Here is a 22,808-nt window from a genome sequence, read left to right on the forward strand (position 1 = left end):
TCCCTGGGAACATGAGCACCCAGGCCTCCAAGTTATGTCACAATTCATGAACTCATAGAACGTCAGCAATGTGAGGGCCTCAGAGATCATTTAGGGCAACCCCCTCCATCTGATGACAAGTGAACTGAAAACAGGTGAGGATGAAAACTCAGGTCTTTGGTCTACTACTCTTTCTGTCGCACCAATGGAGCTATCCCATTTTTTGTCCTCTGACCACTCTGGGCAATATAAAGTTCCAGGCCTGTCCACCATGGTGTTTGTTTTGATTTGGTTGTCATTGTATGGTATTTATAACCACCAACCTGGTACTTCCCTGTGTCACCTCTCGGAAATTACTAGCTTCTTTTACTCTTTTAATTGGTCTGAGACAGTAAAGGTGAATGATAGCACAACTTCCATCCATCTTTTCTTTATTTATACCCTTTCTTATTTGGGAAGTTTGTCAGGCAGAGAAAGAGGTGACTAACTAGAATGGTCAGAAGGACCAAGGAAAGGTTTATTTCAAGACAGAGGATAATCCATCTTCAATCTTTGAACAATATAGTAAACCTAGTCTTGTAGATAATTCTAGGCAAATAAATATAAGGGAGACCTTTGGTGTCATCAATCTAAGTAATAAGGAGCCAGGCCCAAGAGGCATTGACAATGAGAGGCCATCTCATTGGGGGACCAGGTAATAGGACCAGGGCAGAGGGCTACACTGTTTAGTCTGTGGTTTGCATAGTCAGAGGTAGCAACTAAATGATGGGATTTACAGAATTTTGGAGTTTGAAAGAGACTTTCTAGTTCATCTAGTGCAAATCCTTGATTTTACAACTGGTGAAACAAGCCCAAAGAAATTACATGACTTGTCCAAGGTCACAAGCTAATACATGTTTGTCCTCTCTACATAAGTTTCAGAGCAGATAGCTGTGCTCAGGAAGGAAGGGACAACTAGGTGGTTGGTTCATCTTCCTCTGTTCAAATCCAACTTTAGATAGATATGCAACCCTGGGCAACTCACTTAACCCTGTCTGCCTCAGTTTCCTCATCTGTAAAATGAGTTGGAGAAGGAAATGGCAAAGTAGTCCAGCATCTTTGCCAAGAAAACCCCAAATGGGATCATGAAGTGTCAGACACAACTGAAAATAACTCAACAACAACTGGGAGAGGAAGGTCCTCCTCAGAAGTTCTCTGGACCCATGAAATTACAGGGCTGGACAATTATGTGGCATTTTTATATAAAAATATGTACATACACCAAATATATGATCTACAATACACACGCAGCTTTATGTACACATACACAGATATATCAACATCAGCATGATAGACATGTAGATTCATGAAGATAAATGTATGCTGCTACATTCCTGCACATATATACATACATATGAATGTAGACAAATGTGTATTCATATATACATGTACAAACTTATAACTAAATGTGTCATACACTCATATGTATATATGCCAGGAATCATATTTGCTCAGGTAGGCAGCTAATGAAAGAATAAAGAAATAGATTAATCCCCAGTCCCAACTTCAGAAGTGACGAACAACATGCTACAGTCTTTTTCTGAAGATATAGCCATTGGTAAATGGCAAATGAGTCTTGCTCAAGGAAGAATCCATTTCCTTCCCAGCTTAGATCTGCCTATCCATGAACGGACAGAAGAGATCTGTGCAAATGTGAACAAGGTCTCATCTCTTAGTCAGCAGTTTTATTGTCTGTGTTAAGACAGAACTGCTTCGAGGTGGGAACTGGGGGAAGTGTGTAAAAAGGCTTTTAAGCTTTTGTAAAAGGAAGCAAAACAAAGAACATTTTCAAAGGATCAATATAAGAATCTGGTGTGTTGGAGACCCAATACTTACTACCTCTATCACCTCCTCATGGCTTTTTTTTCCTATGATATACTTTTGTCTGTGAGTAAAGCACCGGCCCGGAGTCAAGAGACCCAAGATCGGTTCCAGCCTCAGATACTTAACACCCACACAAAATAACTGGCTGTGTAACCTTGGGCAAGTTACTTAACCCCAATTGCTTTGAAAAAAAAGAAAAAAAATGGACTTTTGTCTTGACCACTCAAGTAAAATTTTTCTCAGTCATCAGTGAGCTCCTAGCTTCAAGATTCATTGGATTTATCTCAGTCTTTATCCTTGATTTCTCTGTAGCACTTGACACTACTTGAGTCCATCTTTTTCTAAATTCTTTTTCCTCTCTTCCAAGTGATGGTTAAATAGGTCTACACGTAGATATCTAGGCAGTCAAATTTAAACTCAGCTAAATCTAAACTCTATGCAAAATATTCAACTACTCTGACAGATCTATGTTCTCATCAATGTGTGTACTGACTTCAACAATGTAGAACATAACCTGTCCATGCCTGCCCATCTTCTAGGACTCTTGCCCATGCTCTCCCATAACTTTGGCACAACCACAAGAGTCCCACAGGGCTCTGTCCTGGGCCCTCTTCTCTTCTCCCTCATACTACACCTCACTTGATCGTCTCCTGAGCACCCATGCTTTCAATTATGATCTCTATGCAGAAGACTCTCAGATTTTCTTATCTAGCCCTAATGTCCTTCAGTCTCCCACCTCCAACTGCCTTTTAGACATCTTAACCTGGATATTTGGTAGGCATAACAAAAGTATAAGTCATTATTTTTTCCCCAAAACCTTCTTCTCTTCATAATTTCCCTAGTTCTGGGGCAGCTAAGTGGCACAGTGAATATATACAGTGGCACTGGCCCTGTAGTCAGGAGGACCAGAGTTCAAATCCAGCCTCAGACACTCAACATTTATTAGCTGTGTGACTTTGAGCAAGTCACTTAACCCCAGATGCCCTGCCTGCACCCTCCCCCCAAAAGAAACAACTGGAAAGCTAAGATGGGGCTTTTATGAAAGCCCCTTCTCTCATTATAAAAAGGCTTAAAAACCAAACAGAGGATTAGGCAGCCATTGGAGTTTATTAAACAGGGAGGTGATATGGTTATGAAGTACCAATTTAACAAGTGAGTAGAAGATGGAGTTAGGGTTGGTTGGTGCTCTATTCACTGCACCACCTAGCTGCCGCCATTTCCCAGTTTTCTTGCATTTTGCTCCCTTCCACGTACTCTGCAGGCCAGTACTGGCCTCCTTGCTGAAATCAGTCTTCCTATACAAAAAGGGAAAGCTGAGAAGTTATTTTTGGAGCTGTTACACCAGAGCAATCCAGAGTATGGTAATACCCTCAGTCTGCTACTATACCCCAATCTAGACAATGATTTAGAGGCATGCAGCATCCCACTCAAACATCCAGCTGACCATAAAGAATATCCTTTAATACATCTCCTTTGGATATTTAAGTCTTATGCATGACGTGTATTTCCTTTTCTCCTCCCAATTATGTGGATACTTAGATTACCATATAATCCCTAATGTGGCATTTGCTGCCAAATAAAGGAATTGAAATAGGCAACCACTTTAGCTCAACAAGTCCTCATTCCAACTGCTGCCAAAAGCAGCCCTAAATTACTCCCTGAGCCCTATTCTACCATTTACACAGGCTTGAAAACTCAGATTTGGCCAGCAGTCACACTGCCATCTGGTCCCAGAAGATATCAATCATCCTGCCTTGGTCAGAAAGCTCTTCTTGCCCAAAGTTCCCTGATGAAGTTCCAGCTGTGGCCTTCCCACAGGCCCTATCCAACCCTTTTGGAGTGATGTTTGAAGAAGATGTGAGAAGCGCCCTTCATATTCTCTCAAAAGATATGCTGGGAAGACCTCAATGTTCAGATCAAGACCCTAGAATTCTGCATAGAGGTCCTGAAGCCCTACATGCTTGGGATCTCAGCTTTCTTAAACAAGGCTTAAACAAGCCACAAGGGCTGCACAAATGATACTCACAGACATGATGTTATAACTTATTAGAGAGCAGTTTCAATTGGAGAGGTCTCCCCATGTGTATTGGATAGATTTAGGCTGTGACTCAGAGACCTGCAATGCCAATATCTGTGAGGATGGGTCCCTCAGTCTGTGCCAGAGTCCTTTCCTCCGTCTTCTGGCTGTTATGGCGTTGCATGATGCGTCACCAAGACTAGCTGAAAAGCAGGAGGTTGTTGGTGCCTCTTGGGAGACCTTATGAGGCAGGGTGTGGTCATTTAAGTCTTCAAGTTCTCTTGGCATACTCCGTCAGATCTCAGTTTGCTTTATAACCATCAAGGAGAGAGTGAACTTTGGGGAGTGAAAGTCCCCAGGAGAAAAGGTCAAATGCAGAAGCATGAGGTATGCCTAGATCTTTCTAAAGCTTTAATATTGTTAATGGTCATCACCTACTTGTATTGGGAAGTTTATTACGAGGAAGCTCCTTCAAACTTGGGAAATTATTTGTAATATAAATTTTACTACATTATATCTTAGCAGATTAAGAGGAATAGCTTTCTTTTGGAATCCTTAAGGCCTCCTGTGTACCAACAATATCTTAATGGCTTTTTTTTTTAAAAGCAATTGGGGTTAAGTAACTTGCTCAAGGTTACACGGCCAGTTATTTTGCGTGGGTGTTAAGTATCTGAGGCCAGAACTGATCCCAGGCCCTCCCGACACTGAGGCCGGCACTCTTACTCACTGCACCACCTATCCGCCCCCTTAATGGCTTTTTTAAGCTGGATGATGGGGCTTCTTACTTCTAAAGAGCCCAGTCAACTACTGGAAATATCAGTGTAAAAGTAGTTTATGATCTTACTTTGGTCTTGGTTCCATATGCAGGTTTTAACACTTGCTGGAATTAATGTGGAGGAGTGCTAAAAAAAATGTGATACACATACATTAATATGGCGTTAGGGGAACTTTGAGCAGACTGACTTAGTGAGTACTTACACAGTAGCTCTGAGTGACATATCTGAATACTGAATTAGTCCTACGGAGCAGTAAAAAAATACTGAATAAGTGGCTCCATGCAGAGTAGTGGGTTGGTTTTTCCAATTATACTACGTTTTCCCTTTGAAAGGGACAGTCCTGATCATTGTAGACTATAAGTGCCCCTTGGAGACTGTGAAGATGTAACTGCACTGGGTTTGTTATTCTAGATCTAAACTTAACTCAGGCTCCAAATAGGACTGGAGGGAACGAGGTCCAATATAATTATGCATGTCTGGGGAGCCTCTTAAGCAATAACAGACGGCCTTCGGTTAAAGGAGCCATAAGAAATTCCAGTGAAGAGAGAATGAAAACAAAGGCAAATGAATAGGCAGTGTCGTGAATATAAAATGTTACTTTCATCACATCATGCCCATGCTGGAAAACAAAACAAAACAAACACTTCAATGGCTGCCGACATGATAAAATCCAGATGTCTTAGTTTTTATTTTCAAACTCTTCTACATTCAAATTCCCGTCTACCTTTCCAAATCACAAAATCCCAGATTTAGAAGATCAACTTGTTCAATCTTTAGTTATAGTATGAATCCCCTTCACAATATTCCCCTGCAAGTCCAGTGTCTGCCTGAACACTTACAGTAAGAAGGAACTCACTACCTAAAGAGACCAGCCAGTCCATTTTCAAACAGCTCCAGTCCTTGGGAGTTTCTATTGTATACTCGGCCAAAATCTGCTTCCCTACAATTCCTATACACTGGACCTACAGTCTCTTTTTCTAATGATACACTTAATGCCTCTTCTTTTTGACTGTATTTAAGGTACCAAAAAGCAGGACTTCTTAAACTTTTTCCACTCATGACCCCTTCAGCCCTTCTTAAACTGCTCAACTCACAGGAGCGCTGCCTAAAAGCACCTACTACAGCCTACATTTCACTTCCTTCCTCTCTTCATTTCCTATCAGCTGCTCTGCCCAATTTTGCCTCCACAAATATCAAGCCCCTGTGCCAAACCTTACAGCTTCCTTGGAGTATACTGTGCGTACCCTGGGGGCAGGGACTATCTTTTTATTTGGTAGGGACTAAGTAAACGTTCATTGAATACTGACTTCCTTTCAGATTATAATCCAGTGTCCATAGTCCAGCCTGACTCTGCCATTCAACCCTAGAGATGTGGGCAGCTAGACCTTCCACAACAAGAAATTTAAAAATTTCAGTGCAGCTTGAAAAACTTCCAAAAATAATGCTACAAGATAGGAAAAGCAAACTAGCAGTACAAATGTCAATTAAAATTCATTTTCATTTTTAAACTGGCATACCACAAAGCATCAAATGTTGAGATTCAGTAAGAAAAACCACTTTGCAATTCTTTTCAAAATCACACTTCTCACTGTACAGTGTTAGGATCTTCTGCTACGTAAATGAATCCTGCTCTCTGAGAGAAGTTGGGAAGTCAAAGCTGCACATAGAGGTGAGCTTCACAAAGGCACAAATATATTAAATATCCTTGAATGTTGGTAATCTGAAGGGCATTTTCACATGATTTATCTGACTTTTGCCTACAGATACCACCCATATTGGACATTTGGGAATAAAATGAGTTACCATTTTTGGGAAAAAAGATATAGTATACATAGCCACACAGCTCTCTGACTTACAAAAAGACAGTAAGTATCCCATAAATTTGTTAAGTGGGTCGCTTGTAACTCAGAGGGAATTTTCTCATGAAAACAATGTTGTAAAGGGCATTGAGGTCTAGACCAGTCTGCAAAACTGTATATTAAATATGGTTTCTGTAATTAATTGCTAATAATATTCCATTCTATATTTTTATATATTATATACTAATGTAATAATTTTACTTTAATTATTATTATATATTTTATATAAATTATTTAATTATTAATTAATTCTTTGTAATTAATACAAAATCTTAGAGCTGGAAGGGACATTAAAGGTCACCTAGATCTAAAAATGAATCCTTTCAATGACATCTGCACAAGTAGTCATCCAGCCTTTGCTTGAAGATGACCGATGAGGCGACATGTCTGGCAGCCCCTCTAATTGTGAGGAAGATTTTTCTTGAAATCCAGATTAGATCTGCAGGCCGATCGCTCACAGATAGTTCTGCCCTGGGTAGTAAGTAGAATAACTCTTTTATCTGTATTCTACATACTTGAAGACAGCAATTCTATCCCATGTAAGACTTATTTTCTCTGTAGGAAAGATGCTGGCCTCCCCTTTAACATTGTTTTTATAGGAAGAAAATTTGAATTCAAATAGGAATCACCAAGAACAGATCTCCCTGTCATAGATTCAATGACTACAGCATACTCCTTCTATAACTTGGGCAGGAGAATTTCTTTTCCATTGGGATTTCAAGGAAGGCAGGGCTCTGCAACCAAGATCCAGAGGTCTTGATCATCAAGAGGAAGCAATAGGACCTCTGCCAAGGGTGGCTTGCAGGATTTCAAGGCAGCAAGAGCTGTACCAACTACACAGAGGTTTCCATGGGACAGGGCCTAGGCCTCATGATGAGGATGGAGTTTCAGTGGTAAAGGATCTGGGGACTTAAGGAAGAAGGAAGCAGCGAGGCAACCATAGATACACGTGAATTATTCCTAAAACAAGTCTTCAAAAATCTCTTTTGCCACAAATATAATTTCAGTTACATGCATTATTTTATCACTAGCATTTATAATTCATGTCTAATACTTCTCTATGCAGAATTTACATCAATATCTACAATTGTACCTTGAGATTTGGAAAAAGAAAAGAAAAGAAAGTGATACACAACTTAAGTCTATCCTTTACTACTAGAATTTCAACTTGAATTTTAGGATTCTTTAGAAATAATTTTTCTTTGAAAATATTAAAAGAAAAAAATCTACCTTTATATATTAACTTCTGAAAAGCGAGTGGAACTCCGGTAACTTGTTCAATAAGAAGAGCCATGTCCTGAAGGGTTGGTTCACTGTTTCCTGGCTGTGCTACAACTTGAACGCTATGTTTTTCATTGTCTGAAAAGAAAGCATAATTGTCTGTCGATGTACGTGTTTTATAAATCACACAGAAATTATCTTTAGAGCAGAAATTAAACAAACATTTCCAGTTTCAAGAAATATTATTTAAACACTTACCAATGGCTGAGAACTCTGATGGGTAACAATAGAGGTAAAAGATAAAGGAGAGTCCCTACTCTCAAGGAAATTATTAGGATCATAGAATCTCAATTTCAAGGGATGGCAGAAATTTAGTTCACCTCCTGCCTAATTCAGTAATCTATTTTATAATAACCTCAACTGGAGGTCACCTACACTCTTCTCAAATATGATCAATGACAATAAACTCCTAACTTCAGAAGTAGCCTTTTTTATTACTGGATAAGTCTCATTTTTAGAAAGTTTTCACCTCATGTTGACCTCAAATCTACCTCCTTGTAATTTCTATTGATTCTGTCCTCCAGAATAATTCCTAAATTCCCTTCCCCATGCTACCCCTTTGAAATATTGGAAGACAGTAATCCCTAAGTCTTCTCTTCTAAAGACAAAACATCCCCCAAGGGAGCCCCTTCCCTTTTGCATTTCTTTTATCTGCTGTCATACAATTAACTCATGTCACACTGTTAATGCATGTTAAGCTCACAGTTCACTAAAACTCCTAGGTTTTTACAAACGATTTCCTAGCTATATATCTCCAGCTTGCATTTGTAAATTGATTTTTTTGGACCCAAATGTAAGGTCTTATTATTTGTCTTTATTAAATCTGACCTTATTAGATTCAGCACAACACCGTTAAGATCTTTTTGAATACTGATTTTATGATCCGATGTGTCAGTTATCTCGCCTAGCCTTGTATCATATGCAACTTTGATAATCCTGCCTGCCTTTATTCAAGTTACTGGTTAAAATGTTAAATAACACAGGATACGGATGCCTGAAGCACTCCACTGGTTGAAGCAGAACCTAGACTATACTTTGTTTTTTTGTTTGCGCTTTTTTTTTTGGAGGAGAAGGCAGGGCAATTGGGGTTAAGTGACTTGCCCAAGGTCACACGGCTAGTAAATAGATTGCTTTGTTTTCAGCCATCTGTTATTTGTTGAATCATTTCGATTGTGTTGGACTCTTCACAACCCCATTTGGGAGTTTTCTTGGCAAAAATGCTGGAGTGGTTTGCCATTTCCTTCTCCAGCTCATCTTATAGATGAAGAAATGGAGGCAAGCAGGGTTAAGTGATTCACTCAGGGTCACACAACTAGTAAGATGTAAACTCAGGAAGATGTCTTCCTGACTCCAGCCCCATACTCTATCCACTGCACCACGTGAGCTGCCCTCTAATTCAGTCATCTAATCAGTACTAAATGCACCCATTTAGCCTCCATCTCTTTATCTTTCCCAAAAGGAGAATATGAGAAAAGCTGATAAATGCTTTGCTAAAATCTAGATAAACCATATCTGCAGCATTGCCCTGACCTAGGAAACCTGATGTTCACTTTTTAAAAATAAGTTTTTATTGATATCTTCTGTTTCTTACATCATCACTATTATTCCAAAGATTCCTCCTCCTCCTCCTCCCAGAAAATCATGCCATTTAATAAATAGTATTTTTTGGAAAGGGAAAAAAAAAAAGCACAGCTAATCAATATATTGAAGAAATCCAAAAACATGTGCAATGAGTAACACGTGTGGATTTCCCTCATCCATGAAGAGGTGGGGTAAGGGAGTCTCTTCTCACGTTTCTTTATTTGAATTTTGCTTGATCTTTAAGGTTTTGTTACATTCATTTTGTTACTCTGTGTGTGGTTGTTATTTTCATTTACATGGTTGTAGTCATTGTGTATATTTTTTTTCTTTGTTCTGCTTACTTCGCTCAGCATCAATTCTTGTAGATCTTTCCATGGTTCTCTATTTTCACTACACAAATCACTTTTTATAATACAGTAATATTCTATTACATTCATGTACCATTCTATTACATTCACATACCACAATTTGTTTCATTCCCCAATGGATGAACATCTACTTTGTTTCCAATTCTTAGCTATCACAAAAAGTGCTACTATAAATATTTTTGGAATATATGGGGACTTTCTTTTTAATCAAGGGCTCCATTGGGGTATAAAAACCCAGTAACTGAATATTGGGTTCAAAAGGTATGGATATTTTAGTCACTTTATTTGCATAATTTCAAATTGTTTTTCAAAATCGTTGTAATATTTCACAGCCCTACCAACAATATGTTAGTATATTTATCATTCCACAATCCCTCCAACATTGAGCATTGCCATTTTTGCCAATTTGCAGGGTGTAAGATGAAACTTCAAGGTTGTTTTGATTTGTATTTCTTTTATTATTAGTGATCTGAAGCATTCTTTCACGTGGTTGTGAGTACTTTGCTTTTCTTCTTTTGAAAATTGTTTGTTCATATTCTCTGACAATTTATTGGGGAATGTTTATTAGTTTTCTATTTAATATTATGTTCTGATTACAGGCATACCTCAGAGTTATTGTGGCTTTAGTTACAAAGCACCGCAATAAAACGAACATTGCAATAAAGCAAGTCACAAAAATTTTTTGGTTTCCCAGTGCAAATAAAAGTTATGTTTATATTATACTGTCATCCATTAAGTATGCAATAGTATTATGTCTAAAAAACCAATGTACATACCTCAATTTAAAAATTCTTTAATGATAAAAAATGCTAACCACCATCTGAGATGCCTTCAGCAAAGTCATAATCATTTTGCTGGTGGAGGGTCTTGCCTTGATGTTGATGGCTGCTGACTAATCAGGGTGGTAGATGCTGAAGGTTGGGATGGCTATGGCAATTTCTTAAAATAAGACAATGAAGTTTGCTGCATTGATTGACTCTTCCTTTCATAAAAGATTTCTCTGTAGCATGCCATGCTATTTGATAGCATTTTACCCACAGTAGAACTTCTTTCAAAATTGGAGTCAATCCTCTCAAACTCTGCTGCTTTATCATCTAAGTTTATGTAATATTCTTCAATATTGTTGTGTCTCAGGGAATAGAGAAGCCCGAGGAGAGAGAAATAAAGAGATAAAGGGATGAAGGAATAGCTGACTGGTGGAGCAATCAGAACACACACAACATTTATCAATTAAGCTTGCTGTCCTTTATGGGTATGGTTCATGGTGCCCAAAAACAACTGCAATAGTAACATCAAAGATCACTGATCACAGATCCCTGTAATGGATACAATATTCGTGAAAAAGTTCGAAATGTTGCAAGAATTGCCAAATGTTTCACATAGTGAAATATGATGTGAGCACATGCTGTTAGAAAATGACACTGCTGGGGACAGCTAGGTGGTGCAGTAAATAGAGCACCGGCTCTAGAGTCAGGAGGATCTGAGTTCAAATAGGGTCTCAGACACTGGACATACTTACTAGCTGTGTGACCTTGAAGAAGTCACTTAACTCCCATTGCCTTGCCTTCCCCCTTCCAAAAAAAAAAAAATGACGCTGATAGATCTCAATGCAGGGCTGCCCCAAACCTTCAATTCGTTTTTTGTTTTGTTTTGTTTTTTTAAAGCAATTGGGGTTAAGTAACTTGCTCAAGGTTACATGGCCAGTTATTTCTGGGTGTGGTGCTGAGTATCTGAGCCCAGATTTGATCCAGGTCATCCCGACACTGGAGCCGGTGCTCTTACTCGCTGAGCCACCTGGCCGCCCCTCAATTTGTTTTTAAAAAAATGAAATATCTATGAAGTGTAATAAAGTATAGCACAATAAAATGAAGTATTACTACATCCTTTTTTTATTTCTTTTGGTTTCGCTGTGATTTCCCTTTGTTATTTTATTGATTTGATTTTCTGCTCTCTTTTTAATTAGACTAGCTAAAGTTTATCAATTTTATTAGTCTTTTCAAAGAACTAAATTTTAGTTTAGCTATCATTTCTATTGTTTCCAATGTATTTATTTCTCTTCTAATTTTTAATATCTCCTCTTTTACCTATTTCAGGTTTATCTGTTGGTTTTCTAATTTCTGTAAATGTATGTTTGATTCATTAATCCTCTCTCTTTTTGTTTTGCTTATATTTGTTTGTAAGTATATGATTTTTTCCTTGAAAAATTAGTTGTATCCCCAAAATTTTAGTACATTTTTTCATCATTATCATTTTCCTATACATAGCTTTTGTTCCTACGATTGGTTCTTTGAGCCATTTATTATTTAGGATTTCATTATTAATCTCCACTTAAGTCTGTTATCTTTTGTTTGTGGCTCCTGAACCAATTTCTATTTTTATTGCATTATTCTATGTAAAGGACATATGAACTACCTCTGCCTTTTTTATCTTTGTTTACAATATCTCTTTGCCCTAGTACATAATCAATTTTTGTAAAAGTTCCATGTGGTGCTGTGAAACATGCGTATTCTTTGGAGACCCATTTAGAAGATGCCATAAATCTTTTAGCTCTAGTTTCTCTAGCAATTTGTTCAGTTTCACAGTTCCTCTTGTGTTTATCTCTGTTATTGTTCTGTCAATTCAGTCCTGTCTGACTCTTCTTGACCCTGTGAAACATACTGTCCCTGGGGTGTTATTAGCAAAGATACTGGGATAGTTTGCCATTTCCTTCTCCAGCAGACTAAAGTAGATAGAGTTTAAGTGACTTGCTTGAGGTCACAAAGCTAGCGTCTAAAGCCAAATTTGAACTCAGGTCATCCTGACTCCAGGCCTAGTGTTCTATCCACTGAACCACCTAGCTGTCTCCATCTTTCTGTTAGACTTATCCAAAATTGAGAGAGATATTGAAGTCTCAGCATTGCATTTTATTTTATATTATATTATTTTAACTGTCTATATGTTCTTGTTGCTTAGATAGTATTTCCTTTATGGATTTATATGTGAAGGCATTTGGAGGATATAAGTTTATTATTGATATTAGTTTGTTGCTTATGGTTGCTTTTAGCATAACAAGTTTCCTCTTTTTATCTCTATTTAATTTGCTTTGTCAAATAATAGAATTACAACTCCTGCTTTTTTTGGATTCACTTGATACATAGTAAGTTTTTTCCAACCTCCTTAGTTTTATTTTGCATATGTCTTTGTTTTTCAAATGTGTTTCTTTTTGTTTAATTTTTTGCTTTTTTTTTGGAGGGCAGAAGGCAGGGTAATTGGGGTTAAGTGACTTGCTCAAGGTCACATGGCTAGTAAGTGTGTCAAGTGTCTGAGGCTGGATTTGAACCCAGGTCCTCCTAACTCCAGGGCCAGTACTCTATTCACTGTGCCACCTAGCCACCCCTCAAATGTGTTTCTTGAAGGTAACAGATAGCAGGGTATTGTTTTCTTATCCAATCTGTCATTCTTTTTTTGTTTTATTGGATTACTTAGTCTATTTACATGTAAAACTATGAGAGGTTTATATTTTCCTCTCTCTCTAATACTGGGGACTTTCTAACTTGGGATTTTTTAAGGAATTTTCCCCCTCTTTTGTAAACACAGTATTATCAGGTACTTTTCCTTCATCTTTTTTAAGGTGGTCCTCACCCAGATCTCCTTTCCTCATGTTACTCCTTTTTCTTTGGACTTTTGTTATTAGATCTTTTTTCTCTCTAGCTTTTATCTGATTATATAATTCTTTTTTTGTTATTGGGGTTTTTTTTTTTTTTGCTTTTTGGAGGGGGAAAGTAGGGCAATTGGGGTTAAATGACTTGCCCAAGGTCACACAGCTAGTTTTTGTGTTAAATGTCTGAGGCCATATTTGAACTCAGGTCCTCCTGACTCCAGGGCTGGTGCTCTATTCACTGTGCCACCCTAGCTGCCCTCTTGATTATATAATTCTTTTTTTTTAAAGCAATAGGGGTTAAGTAACTTGCTCAAGGTTACACGGCCAGTTATTTCTGGGTGTGGTGCTGAGTATCTGAGCCCGGATTTGATCCAGGTCATCCCAACACTGGAGCCAGTGCTCTTACTCGCTGAGCCACCTGGCCGCCCCTGATTATATAATTCTTATACCCTTTTCCTCTCAGTTAGTCAAGTAGATTCCCCCTTTCTCCTTCCTTCCTTTCAACTAGTCCTGTTCATTAATTTTTTTTATTTCAATTTTTTGCACCCTTTTCCAAAAAGGTTTTTTCTCACTCTCTTCATTATCCACCCTCTCTACTACTCTAGATCTTCATTCTCTGATTCATGATCCCCATAATTATCTGGTCTCTCTCGTTTCTCTGAATTCCTCATGCAATTGAGGTTCCCAAGATATCCATTCTAGGCCCCCCTCTGGGTGGTTTCTCTCACTGCCTAGTGGAACTTGCTCCAAGGATTCCTCTCTTCCATTGTGCCTCACTCCCAGAACTATGCCAATGATTGCGGGTATCAGTGAGGATATTGCTCCAGGCTAGGGCTCCTTCCCCACCATACCCCTGATTACACAGCCACCACAGAGCTCTATCCTTCCCTGATTGTCTTTATCCCCCATTTGCCTCAGAATTTCCTCCCTCTGTCCATGCTCTCCCATTCTCTCAAATGCCAGTTGCCCACAGGAGTTCCAATTCCTCCCCCCCTAAAGTAGAACGAGTAGACTTTTCAAGTATCAGATCCTCCAGGCCACACTTGGTGAAATGTCCCTGTCTCCCTTCATAGACCATCTCTCTTCCCTCATAGAAACATTCATCAGTGGAACCACCTCTTCCTACCACCAAAGCAAGGCTTTCTTCCTTTCCCTCTCTTTTCAATCTTCCCTCCTCCTTACCCACTCCCCAGTAAGCTCTTCTCTTTCTGGGATCCCAGCAGGATGGGGGAGTGAGGGAAGGGAGGAGGCGCCTCTCCTTTGTTGCTAACCTTGAGCTAGGCCTGGGACATCACACATTCCTTTCTATCCCCCTGCTTCCCTTTTCCTTTTCACATACCCTCCCTTTCATAAAAAAAAAAAATACAATGACTTATCTGTAGTCAACGTATCACCTCCTTCTGTCCATAATGTCCAATGTCTCGCCTTTTCATCCTCTCCTCCACCTTTGTCTCCTTATGTGCATGTAAAAAGAAGTTTCTTAATGATCTCTGCTGTCATCCTAGATATTGTTGTCCTTGGCTGCTACATTTGTTCACTCCTCCAGCATTTCTATGGTTTGGGGCATTCAAGAAGCAAACAATGTCTTCAGTTCTGGTTTTCTTTCTAAAAGATTTCAAGGGGGCGGCTAGGTGGCGCAGTAAATAGAGCACAAGCCCTGGAGTCAGGAGGACTTGAGTTCAAATGTGACCCCAGACACTTAACACAAAAACTAGCCATGTGACCTTGAGCAAGTCATTTTACCCCAATTGCCCTCCAAAAAAAAAAGCAAAAAAGCAAAAAAAAAAAAGATTTCAAATGCCTCTTTATTACTGAATATACATACAACTTTTGTCCAGTATGGTTAAGCTCAGATTCACTGGATAAGTCACCCTGGTCTGTATCCTGAGTTTCTGGGCTCTTGGGAATACATTATTCCATTCTCTCCAACATTTTCTAGTGGGTACAGAATAGTCTTAGGTTATTCACATTTCCTTTCCTTTCCATTTGAAGGTATTTCTCCTGACATCCTGTTGTTTCTGAATTGGATTGTTAAATTTAACTGTATCTTGGAGTTTGCAGCCCTCAATTTTTCTGCAGATGATCTGTGAATTCTTTCAACTGGTATGATTTTCTATGTTCAGAAGTTTTGTGCATTCTTTTCTATTGTTTCCTGCATCATGGTGTAAAGGTTTGGTTTTTTTGTCTTGTCACGTTCTTCTGGGAAACCTAAGATCTTTAGGTTGTCTCTACACATCATATTTTCAAGATCAAGATGTTTTGCTTTTTAGTTTTAATGTTATTGGGGTTTTTTGCTTCTCTTCTAGATTGTTCTTCACTTCTGTATATTTGCATTTCCAATCTATCATTCTCTCTTTTGTTTATTTGGTGAGGTTTGACATGACAAATTCCAGTTTTTCTTTTATATTAGCAGCGAAGTCATAATTTCTGCTCTCATAATTCTCATTTCTCTTTTGAACCACTTATCAACAGCACATGGTGGTTTTATGTTCTTTTCAAATTCCTCTTCAAATTCATCAAATGTAGGATAATTTTCCATTATTTTGCAGTATTTATTCATAGACACCTGAACTCATTTACTGGACTAAAAGTCATACTTCCTTCTGTTATTAATGTTTTTTCCCTGTTGATTTTTCAGTCACTGAAGGGATTTTCCTAAAGTGCAAGGTCTTATCACAACACTTCCCCTTCCCAATAAACTCCAATGACTCCCAATTGCCTCCAGGATCATAAATACAAAACGCTGTTTGGCATTCAAAGCCCTTCATTACCTAACTTCCTCCTACCCTTTCCAGTCTTCCTACACCTTACTCCTGGCCAGGAGCTCTCTGATTCAGTGACTCTGGCCTTCTGGATATTCTTTGAAGCAGAATATCTCTTGGCTCCAGGTGCCCTTTCTGGCTTTACCCCAAGCCTGGAACACTCTCCCTCTTCTGCTCTGCCTACTGACCTTCCTGGCTTCCTTTAAGTCCAAACTAAAATAACATCTTCTACTAGACTTCCCTAACCTCTCTTAGTTCTAATACCTTCCCTTTGTTAATTATTTCTCATTTCTCCTGTATAGAGTTTGCTTTGTGTAGGTATATGTATGTGTGTGTGCACGTGTTTATATGTTATCTCCCTCGTTAGATTGTAAGCTCCTCAAGCGCAGGGACTCTCTTAACTTTCTTTTGCCCCTTCTTGTAACCGCAGTGTTTGGCATAATCCCTGGCACAGAGTACGTGCTTAATAAATCTTTACTGATTGATTTTCTTATTTCAAGGTCTTTTGAGTTTTCTTCTTTTTGAGATTTTTAGTACTTTTTCTTTTTTTCTCCCTAATTTTCCCCTATTCATTTTCTGGCTCTGTCCCCTCTGATGATGGTTTCCTTCAGACCTGAATTTCAAAGCCTCTCTGGCTCCACAGTTCACCACTTGTGGTCTTTGTCCCAAGTGACTTTGGGTTAGGGTTAATCAGGACTCACTCTCCTGGGCACTGTGCACATTCCTGCAGACTTAGCACAGTGCTAAACATGCTTCTCTCCCCCCACCCCCCACAACAAACACACATGGTGTCCTGTCCTGGTGACCTGTTCTGCTCCCTCTGTTCTTCAGTTCTCTGGCCCAGTACCAGCAGTTCAGAGTTTTGCCATGCTGGTATTTTTGCTCCTGAAGGGTTGCAGTCACCTGACTGCCTGATGTAGCTGAAGTAAATTGTCACAGCCTGGAGTTGGGGTCTCCACAGCACTGGAAAAAGGGAGAGGGAACCTGGGTGCAGGAATGGGTTTTGTTGCAGATTTGTGCTTCCTGTCCTTGGATCTGGGGCCTTGATTCTGCTAGTGCAGCCTAGTGGTGGCTCAGAAGGCTAGAGATGGGTGCAGGGTAAGTTGAATGTTAGTTCACTAGTTTGGGGGCCTTTTTTTAAACCTCTTTTTGGACTGTGAGAGTCCTAGACCACGGAGACAGCTGAAATGGCTTAATCTTTGGTGCATAATTTCTGTTTATGGTTTGAGAGGTCATGGAGATCAGAGAAAATGTTTAATCCTCTATTTTGTTACTCACATGATCCCCCCCCCCCCAAACAGTTCTTTATAAAAGCATGACGGCTCTCTATAATTGGCACTTCTTCTGGATATACAGGATTACCCTTTCCATAACAAGTTCTAAATTCTGACATGAACTTGAAATCAAGCTCATTGACTTAAGAGTTTGCCAACTCTACTTTCTTCATCTTTTAGAAATTTTAGAAAATTTGTCCTTGTGCAGAACAGTATTACTTGCCCCCAAACAGAAGTAGAATTATGACCAGACCCTAGTTCTCCAGACTCTCAATCCAAATATTTGCTTATACTATACAGCCTCTCTCATAAGTTACCTTAGGGCAGGGATTTTGACTTGCATTTTGATTTTGCATTTGTATTCACCATTGTGGCAAACATAGTGCCAGAAATACTTGTTGGATAAAACTGATTTACTTATGTAGCCAGATAGCCCGCAACTTATGGCTGTCTAGAATGCTCGCTGTAAACCTTAAAACTCATTGGAACATAAAACCATGTTATTGCCTCATTCTGGAAGGGGTGGAAGAACCTAGGTGTCCTTACTCTTTATTCTAGGGTTTGTACTACTCTAGGAAAGAAGTACTCACTGCCTTTGGAGTCAAAGGACTGGATTCAAATCTCACCTGTGTGTGACATTATCCGTGTGACTTTGGGCAGCAACAATAACGACAGCAATAGCTGACGTTCATCTAGTGCTTGACATGTATGTCATTTAATCTGATCCTCACATCGAGTGACTTAACCTGTCTAAGACTCAGTTTACTCATCTATAAAATGAAGTAGTTGGCTGGCCTCTGAGATCTCTTCCTGCTCTAGACCTGTGATACTATAACGTGTTAATAGTCACTTTGTAAACAGTTCCCGTTAAATAACTGTTAAGAGAGATCTAATTCATATAGATCTGCAATACCAAGTTTGCTTTTTAGAAAGTTAGACTCCTTTGAAATCAGAACATCCTTTTTTCCCGACTGGCCACTTGCAGTCAGGTTCGATGACCACAACAGAGCTGGCATTGTGAGTTACTGGCTACTTTAGGGCACGATCACAACAGTAAAACGTAACTTTTTGGAAGGGTTACCATGGATTGGAGGCTGCCCCGATTCCTGAGCCCTCCCAACATCCAGAAACCAGGGCAGGATTGCTCAAATGAGCTGACACGTGTGAGATGATGCGAACCTTAAAAGTGCTACATATTTAAATGACCATTGTTGTCGTTAACAGAAGCAGGAACGGGGGTCTCTGGGAAGCCGCTACATCAGACAATCGGGGACTCTCAGGAGAGCTGGTTGGAAGGGATCTCCCCCCAGCCCCCAGACCCGAGACAAGAAGTCTCTGAAGTGAGGAGGGGAAGTGCGTGGAGAAGAGGAGAAAGAAATAAAGACAAATATGTTGGAGAAAGACGCTATCCGAGTGCTGTCCGCGGCACTCAGCACATGGCAGGCGCTCATCGTGCCCAAGGGGCTGCCCGCGCTCCTGTACGTAACGAGGCTGCGGCTCTGCCCTGCGGACCGGCCCCCACCGTGCCCAGCATGTGAAGGGCTTCAAAGACACCCCCTCCCCGGCTGTGTCCTGCCCACCCCGGGCAGATCGGGGCTGCGCCCCCCGCCCGCTCACTTACTGTGGGTGACAGTGACGGTCACTGAGGGCGCGGACATCTCTGCGGAGGCCGCTCCCTCGGGCTCCCCAAAGCCCAGGCCTGACGGTCATCCACCGGCCCCAGGCTCTGCCCTCCGCACGCTGCAGGTACGAGCCCCAAGCGGCCCGGCGCCCAAGCTGTCCCAGCTGCTGAGCATGCTCAGTACGAGTGCGAGGAGAGCCGGGGCCCAGCCGGGGCCGAGCCCGGGCCGAGCCGGCGGGGTCTGCTCTCCGCAGTTTAGCAGCAGCCGGAGCCCGTCTGGACCAGAGTGCGAGATGCGGGGGCAGGAGGCAGGAGGCAGGCATCGCGACCCTCCCCAGCATCCCGGCCCGGGAGTGCCGGGTCCTTATCCTACCTCCTCCCTTTCCCGGCTCTTCTGGTCAAAGTCCTCGCCCTCCTTGGAGTCGTGGCTCAGCTGTCACCTCCTCTCCCGTGTTCTCCTCTCCCGTGTTCTCTAGAGCCTTCCCTCAGTTAATTACCCCCTGTTTATCCTGTATCTGGCTTGCTTGGTATCGTTGTTTGCTTATCTCCACAAACGACCTTCTCATGTGTAAACGAGTTGACCTTTAGGATTCCATCTCTAGATCCACGATCAAGGAGATTTAGATCTCCGTCAACAGACTGGAAGCTTCCTGAAGGCAGAAACTGGCTTTTGCCTTTTTTTTTTAAATCGGTAGAGCTTAGCGCATAGTAGTGATGTGAATCTCTAAGGGTTAAAAATAATATTAAGGCTTGCTTTTCTAGTACTTTGTGAAATCCCTAGTTTATTCTCTAACCTGAAGGCACCCTACAGTCTCTTCCCTTATCTTGAAATACTATAAAACTTCCCCTTATCCTGGACCATAAAATTCCTTGTGTCCCCCAATCCTCGGTCATAAAACTTCCCCTGTCTCCCTTATCTTGTGTCATGCATCTTCCTCATCCTGTCTCTACATCTCCAAGCCCCATTAGAAACCCCAATATTTACTTTAGCATCTGTAGCAGCAAGCACCCCAAGCGTCCTCAGGGTTTGCAGCTACCACAGGTTCTTGGATCTGCTTTGTTAAAGGAAAGCAACTCAAAATGGGTTAACAAGCTTACTTTAATCAGTCAGACATATATCCTTTACCTTGTTCAGGAGAAAAGGTCAGCACCCTGAACCTCAAAGTATACAGGCATAATTATCAAGACAGAAACATCAAGTAGACAGATTTCTAAACTGTCCAACCATTACATCCATACCCAGTCAACATCTGGGTTTCCACATTCTGGGTTTTTCAAAGCCGGGGGACTCTCAACAACGGCTTCCCAGAATTCAGATCAAATTACAGAACATTTCTCAAAGTGAGTCCCAAAACAAAGCTACACATCAGTGCTTATATAGCCTTCTCCTGGCTCAGAGAATGTAACAACCTTTTTGACCCACTGGCCAATCAAAAAGTATCTTCTGAAAAACAAGCCTCCCTCCCCAGGCTTCTTTCTGGTGCACTTTAGCCTAGGGGCAGGGAAGATCTTTAAAATTTACATTCCCATTACAGCATCTTACAGGCTGTATAGCTTTCTGTCTATATAAATCTGGTCATTTTCCTATGCCAGTGCCTTTGTTTAGCTACTTGATAAATCTCAGGTCCATATGCTTTTTCGTCAATAAAGCTCCCATTGACTAAAGAGAAGGTCTAAATGAATTCTTTCAAATCTGAACCAGCTCTTCCAACTCTGCCCTCTACAGTAGGAACTTAAATGGTGATTGATTGCCTTGGAGGCAGCTAGGTGGTAAGGGGGATAGAGCAATGGGTCTGCACTCATCAAGGCTTCTGTGCAAACGTGGCCTTAAACCCTTAGTAGCTGTGTAACCCTGGGCAAGTCACTTCATCTCTGTTTGCCTCATTTTCTTCAACTATAAAATGGAGATAAAAGGAGATAGTTGTAAAGCACCTAGCACATAGTAAGCTCTTAATAAAAGTTTGTTTCCTTCCTTATAGTTATCTGTAATCTCCTTGAAGACATAATGTCATATACATATAGTATTGTACTATATGTATATTAAGTGTCTAGCCTACTAGACACTTAATAAATGCTTATTGAATTTGTGTAATTATCTCTCCTACTAAGCTTTACAACAGAGATTTAACTTTAGAGAAGACAGTAGGGGGGGAAATGAAATGTTTGCTACATCTTACTGCCCTTCACATGAGGGAGTAACTGGCCCCCTTTCTATTCCTCACAGAAGACAGTCCATCTCTGGGCCCTGATCATTTTCACTGGCTGTCCGACATTGGGGAATGCTTTCTCTCATCATCTCTACCTACTGGTTTTCCTGTTCTCAGCTAAAATCCCACCTCCCTCAGAGAAGTCTTTCTCATTCCCCTTTAATGCTAATTCCTTTTCTCTTAAATTGCCTCCGATTTAGATTTATCAAGGATATATTTTTGTTTCTATACAGCTGCTTCCTTGTTTTCTCCCCCAATCAGATTGTCAGGTTCATGAGAAGAGGGACTGGTTTTTCCTTCTTTTTATCCACAGCTCGTAACAGAAAGCCTAGTCATGGGAGATTAAAAAATGTTTGATGATCAGTTTTTGAATGGATAAATAAATAGATGAGTCATGAGATCATTTTTCTGCAGAGGATGATTCAAAATCTTCAGAAAGGCTCTATTTTTCTATAGCCTTTGAAGAGTTTCTTTGAAGATTTTATATAACCGCTTGATGTTATCTCCAAGAACTTGAAGATCTAACCTTCTCAGTTAAACCTGCTAGTCTCTAAATTCTCTAAAGACAGAGATAAGACTTTCATCTTAGCATCTTCCAGCCCCTAATACAAAACCTTGCAAACATTAGGCACTCAATAAGTGTTGAAAGCAATGAATAAAATTGTGCTTTATAGTTGCTCGTGAGTGAGTATACAATCAGCATAAGAGGTTTCTCCAAATAAGAGAAACTGACACCTCCTTTTAAAGGTTCAGTTCCACACCTGAACTTCAGAGAATATGTTTCCTTTTTAGGCCAAGGAAAAGAGTGAATCTTTTGAAAAAAAATGCTTATTTAATTTTTAAGTCACTGTAAAGAAATTTGGGGTAGCTAGGTGGCACAGGGATAGATAGAGTACCTGACCTGGAGTCATGACCTGAGTTCAAATGTGACCTCAGACACTTACTAGCTGTGTAATCCCGGGCAAATTACTTAACCCTGTTTGCCTCAGTTCCCTCATCTGTAAAATGAGGTGGAGAAGGAAATGGCAAGACACGCCAGCATCTTTAGCAAGAAAACCCCAAATGGGGTCACGGAGTATTCCACGTGACTGAAAAATGACTCAACAAGGAAATTCGTCCTTGTAGACTGAGTCATTCATTTTTTAAATGTTTGTTATGACTTGCAGAGAGAGTAGTGTTCAGAACCAAAGCGTAGGTCAGAATTTGGAGTCTTACTGGCCTGAATTTAAAAGCTCCATCTGCCACTTGGTATTGGTATGACTTTGGGCAAGGCACTTCTGTGGGTCTCAGTTTCCTCATTTGTAAACTAATTGACCTTTAGTCCTCCATCTATAGATACAGGATCAAGCAGATTTAGAATATATTCACATTGATGCATATTAATATTAATATAACCTACCTTTGGCTGTGCCCACAGGAAACTAAGAGACGTAGGAATCTGAGTGAACAAAAGTACCTATTCAACAGAGGGCAAGGGAGGAGAAGGGGGCTGGCCTCTTGGATATGGTGGATTTCCCAAAAGTCTGAAGTCTCTCTACTCCCTTTGGGCATGGCCAAAGCCCAGTAACATTTATAACAAT

The 22,808-nt window shown here is 40.3% G+C and overlaps 1 protein-coding gene across 3 annotated transcripts in view; it reads right to left on the minus strand.

Annotated features, from left to right (window-relative positions):
• The window catches only part of BAG1 (BAG cochaperone 1), a 53,917-nt gene extending 34,641 nt beyond the window's left edge, over positions 1 to 19,276 (minus strand). The window contains exons 1-2 of one of the 3 annotated variants that reach the window (XM_069087926.1): positions 19,022 to 19,276; positions 7,725 to 7,853 (exon numbers count right to left, since the gene is read on the minus strand). In XM_069087926.1, coding sequence (XP_068944027.1) covers positions 7,725 to 7,853; positions 19,022 to 19,058 — 166 coding nt within the window. In that variant the 5' untranslated portion in view covers positions 19,059 to 19,276. The remainder of the gene's footprint in view (positions 1 to 7,724; positions 7,854 to 19,021) is intronic. The other 2 variants (XM_069087928.1, XM_069087927.1) reach the window with 2 other exon arrangements.
• Positions 19,277 to 22,808: the final 3,532 nt, after the last annotated feature.

This window comes from Petaurus breviceps, unplaced genomic scaffold (assembly GCF_028583685.1).
Source record: "Petaurus breviceps papuanus isolate PSGF00001 unplaced genomic scaffold, PetGlider_PUasm1.0 183, whole genome shotgun sequence".
In the NCBI taxonomy this organism is placed as follows: domain Eukaryota; kingdom Metazoa; phylum Chordata; class Mammalia; order Diprotodontia; family Petauridae; genus Petaurus; species Petaurus breviceps.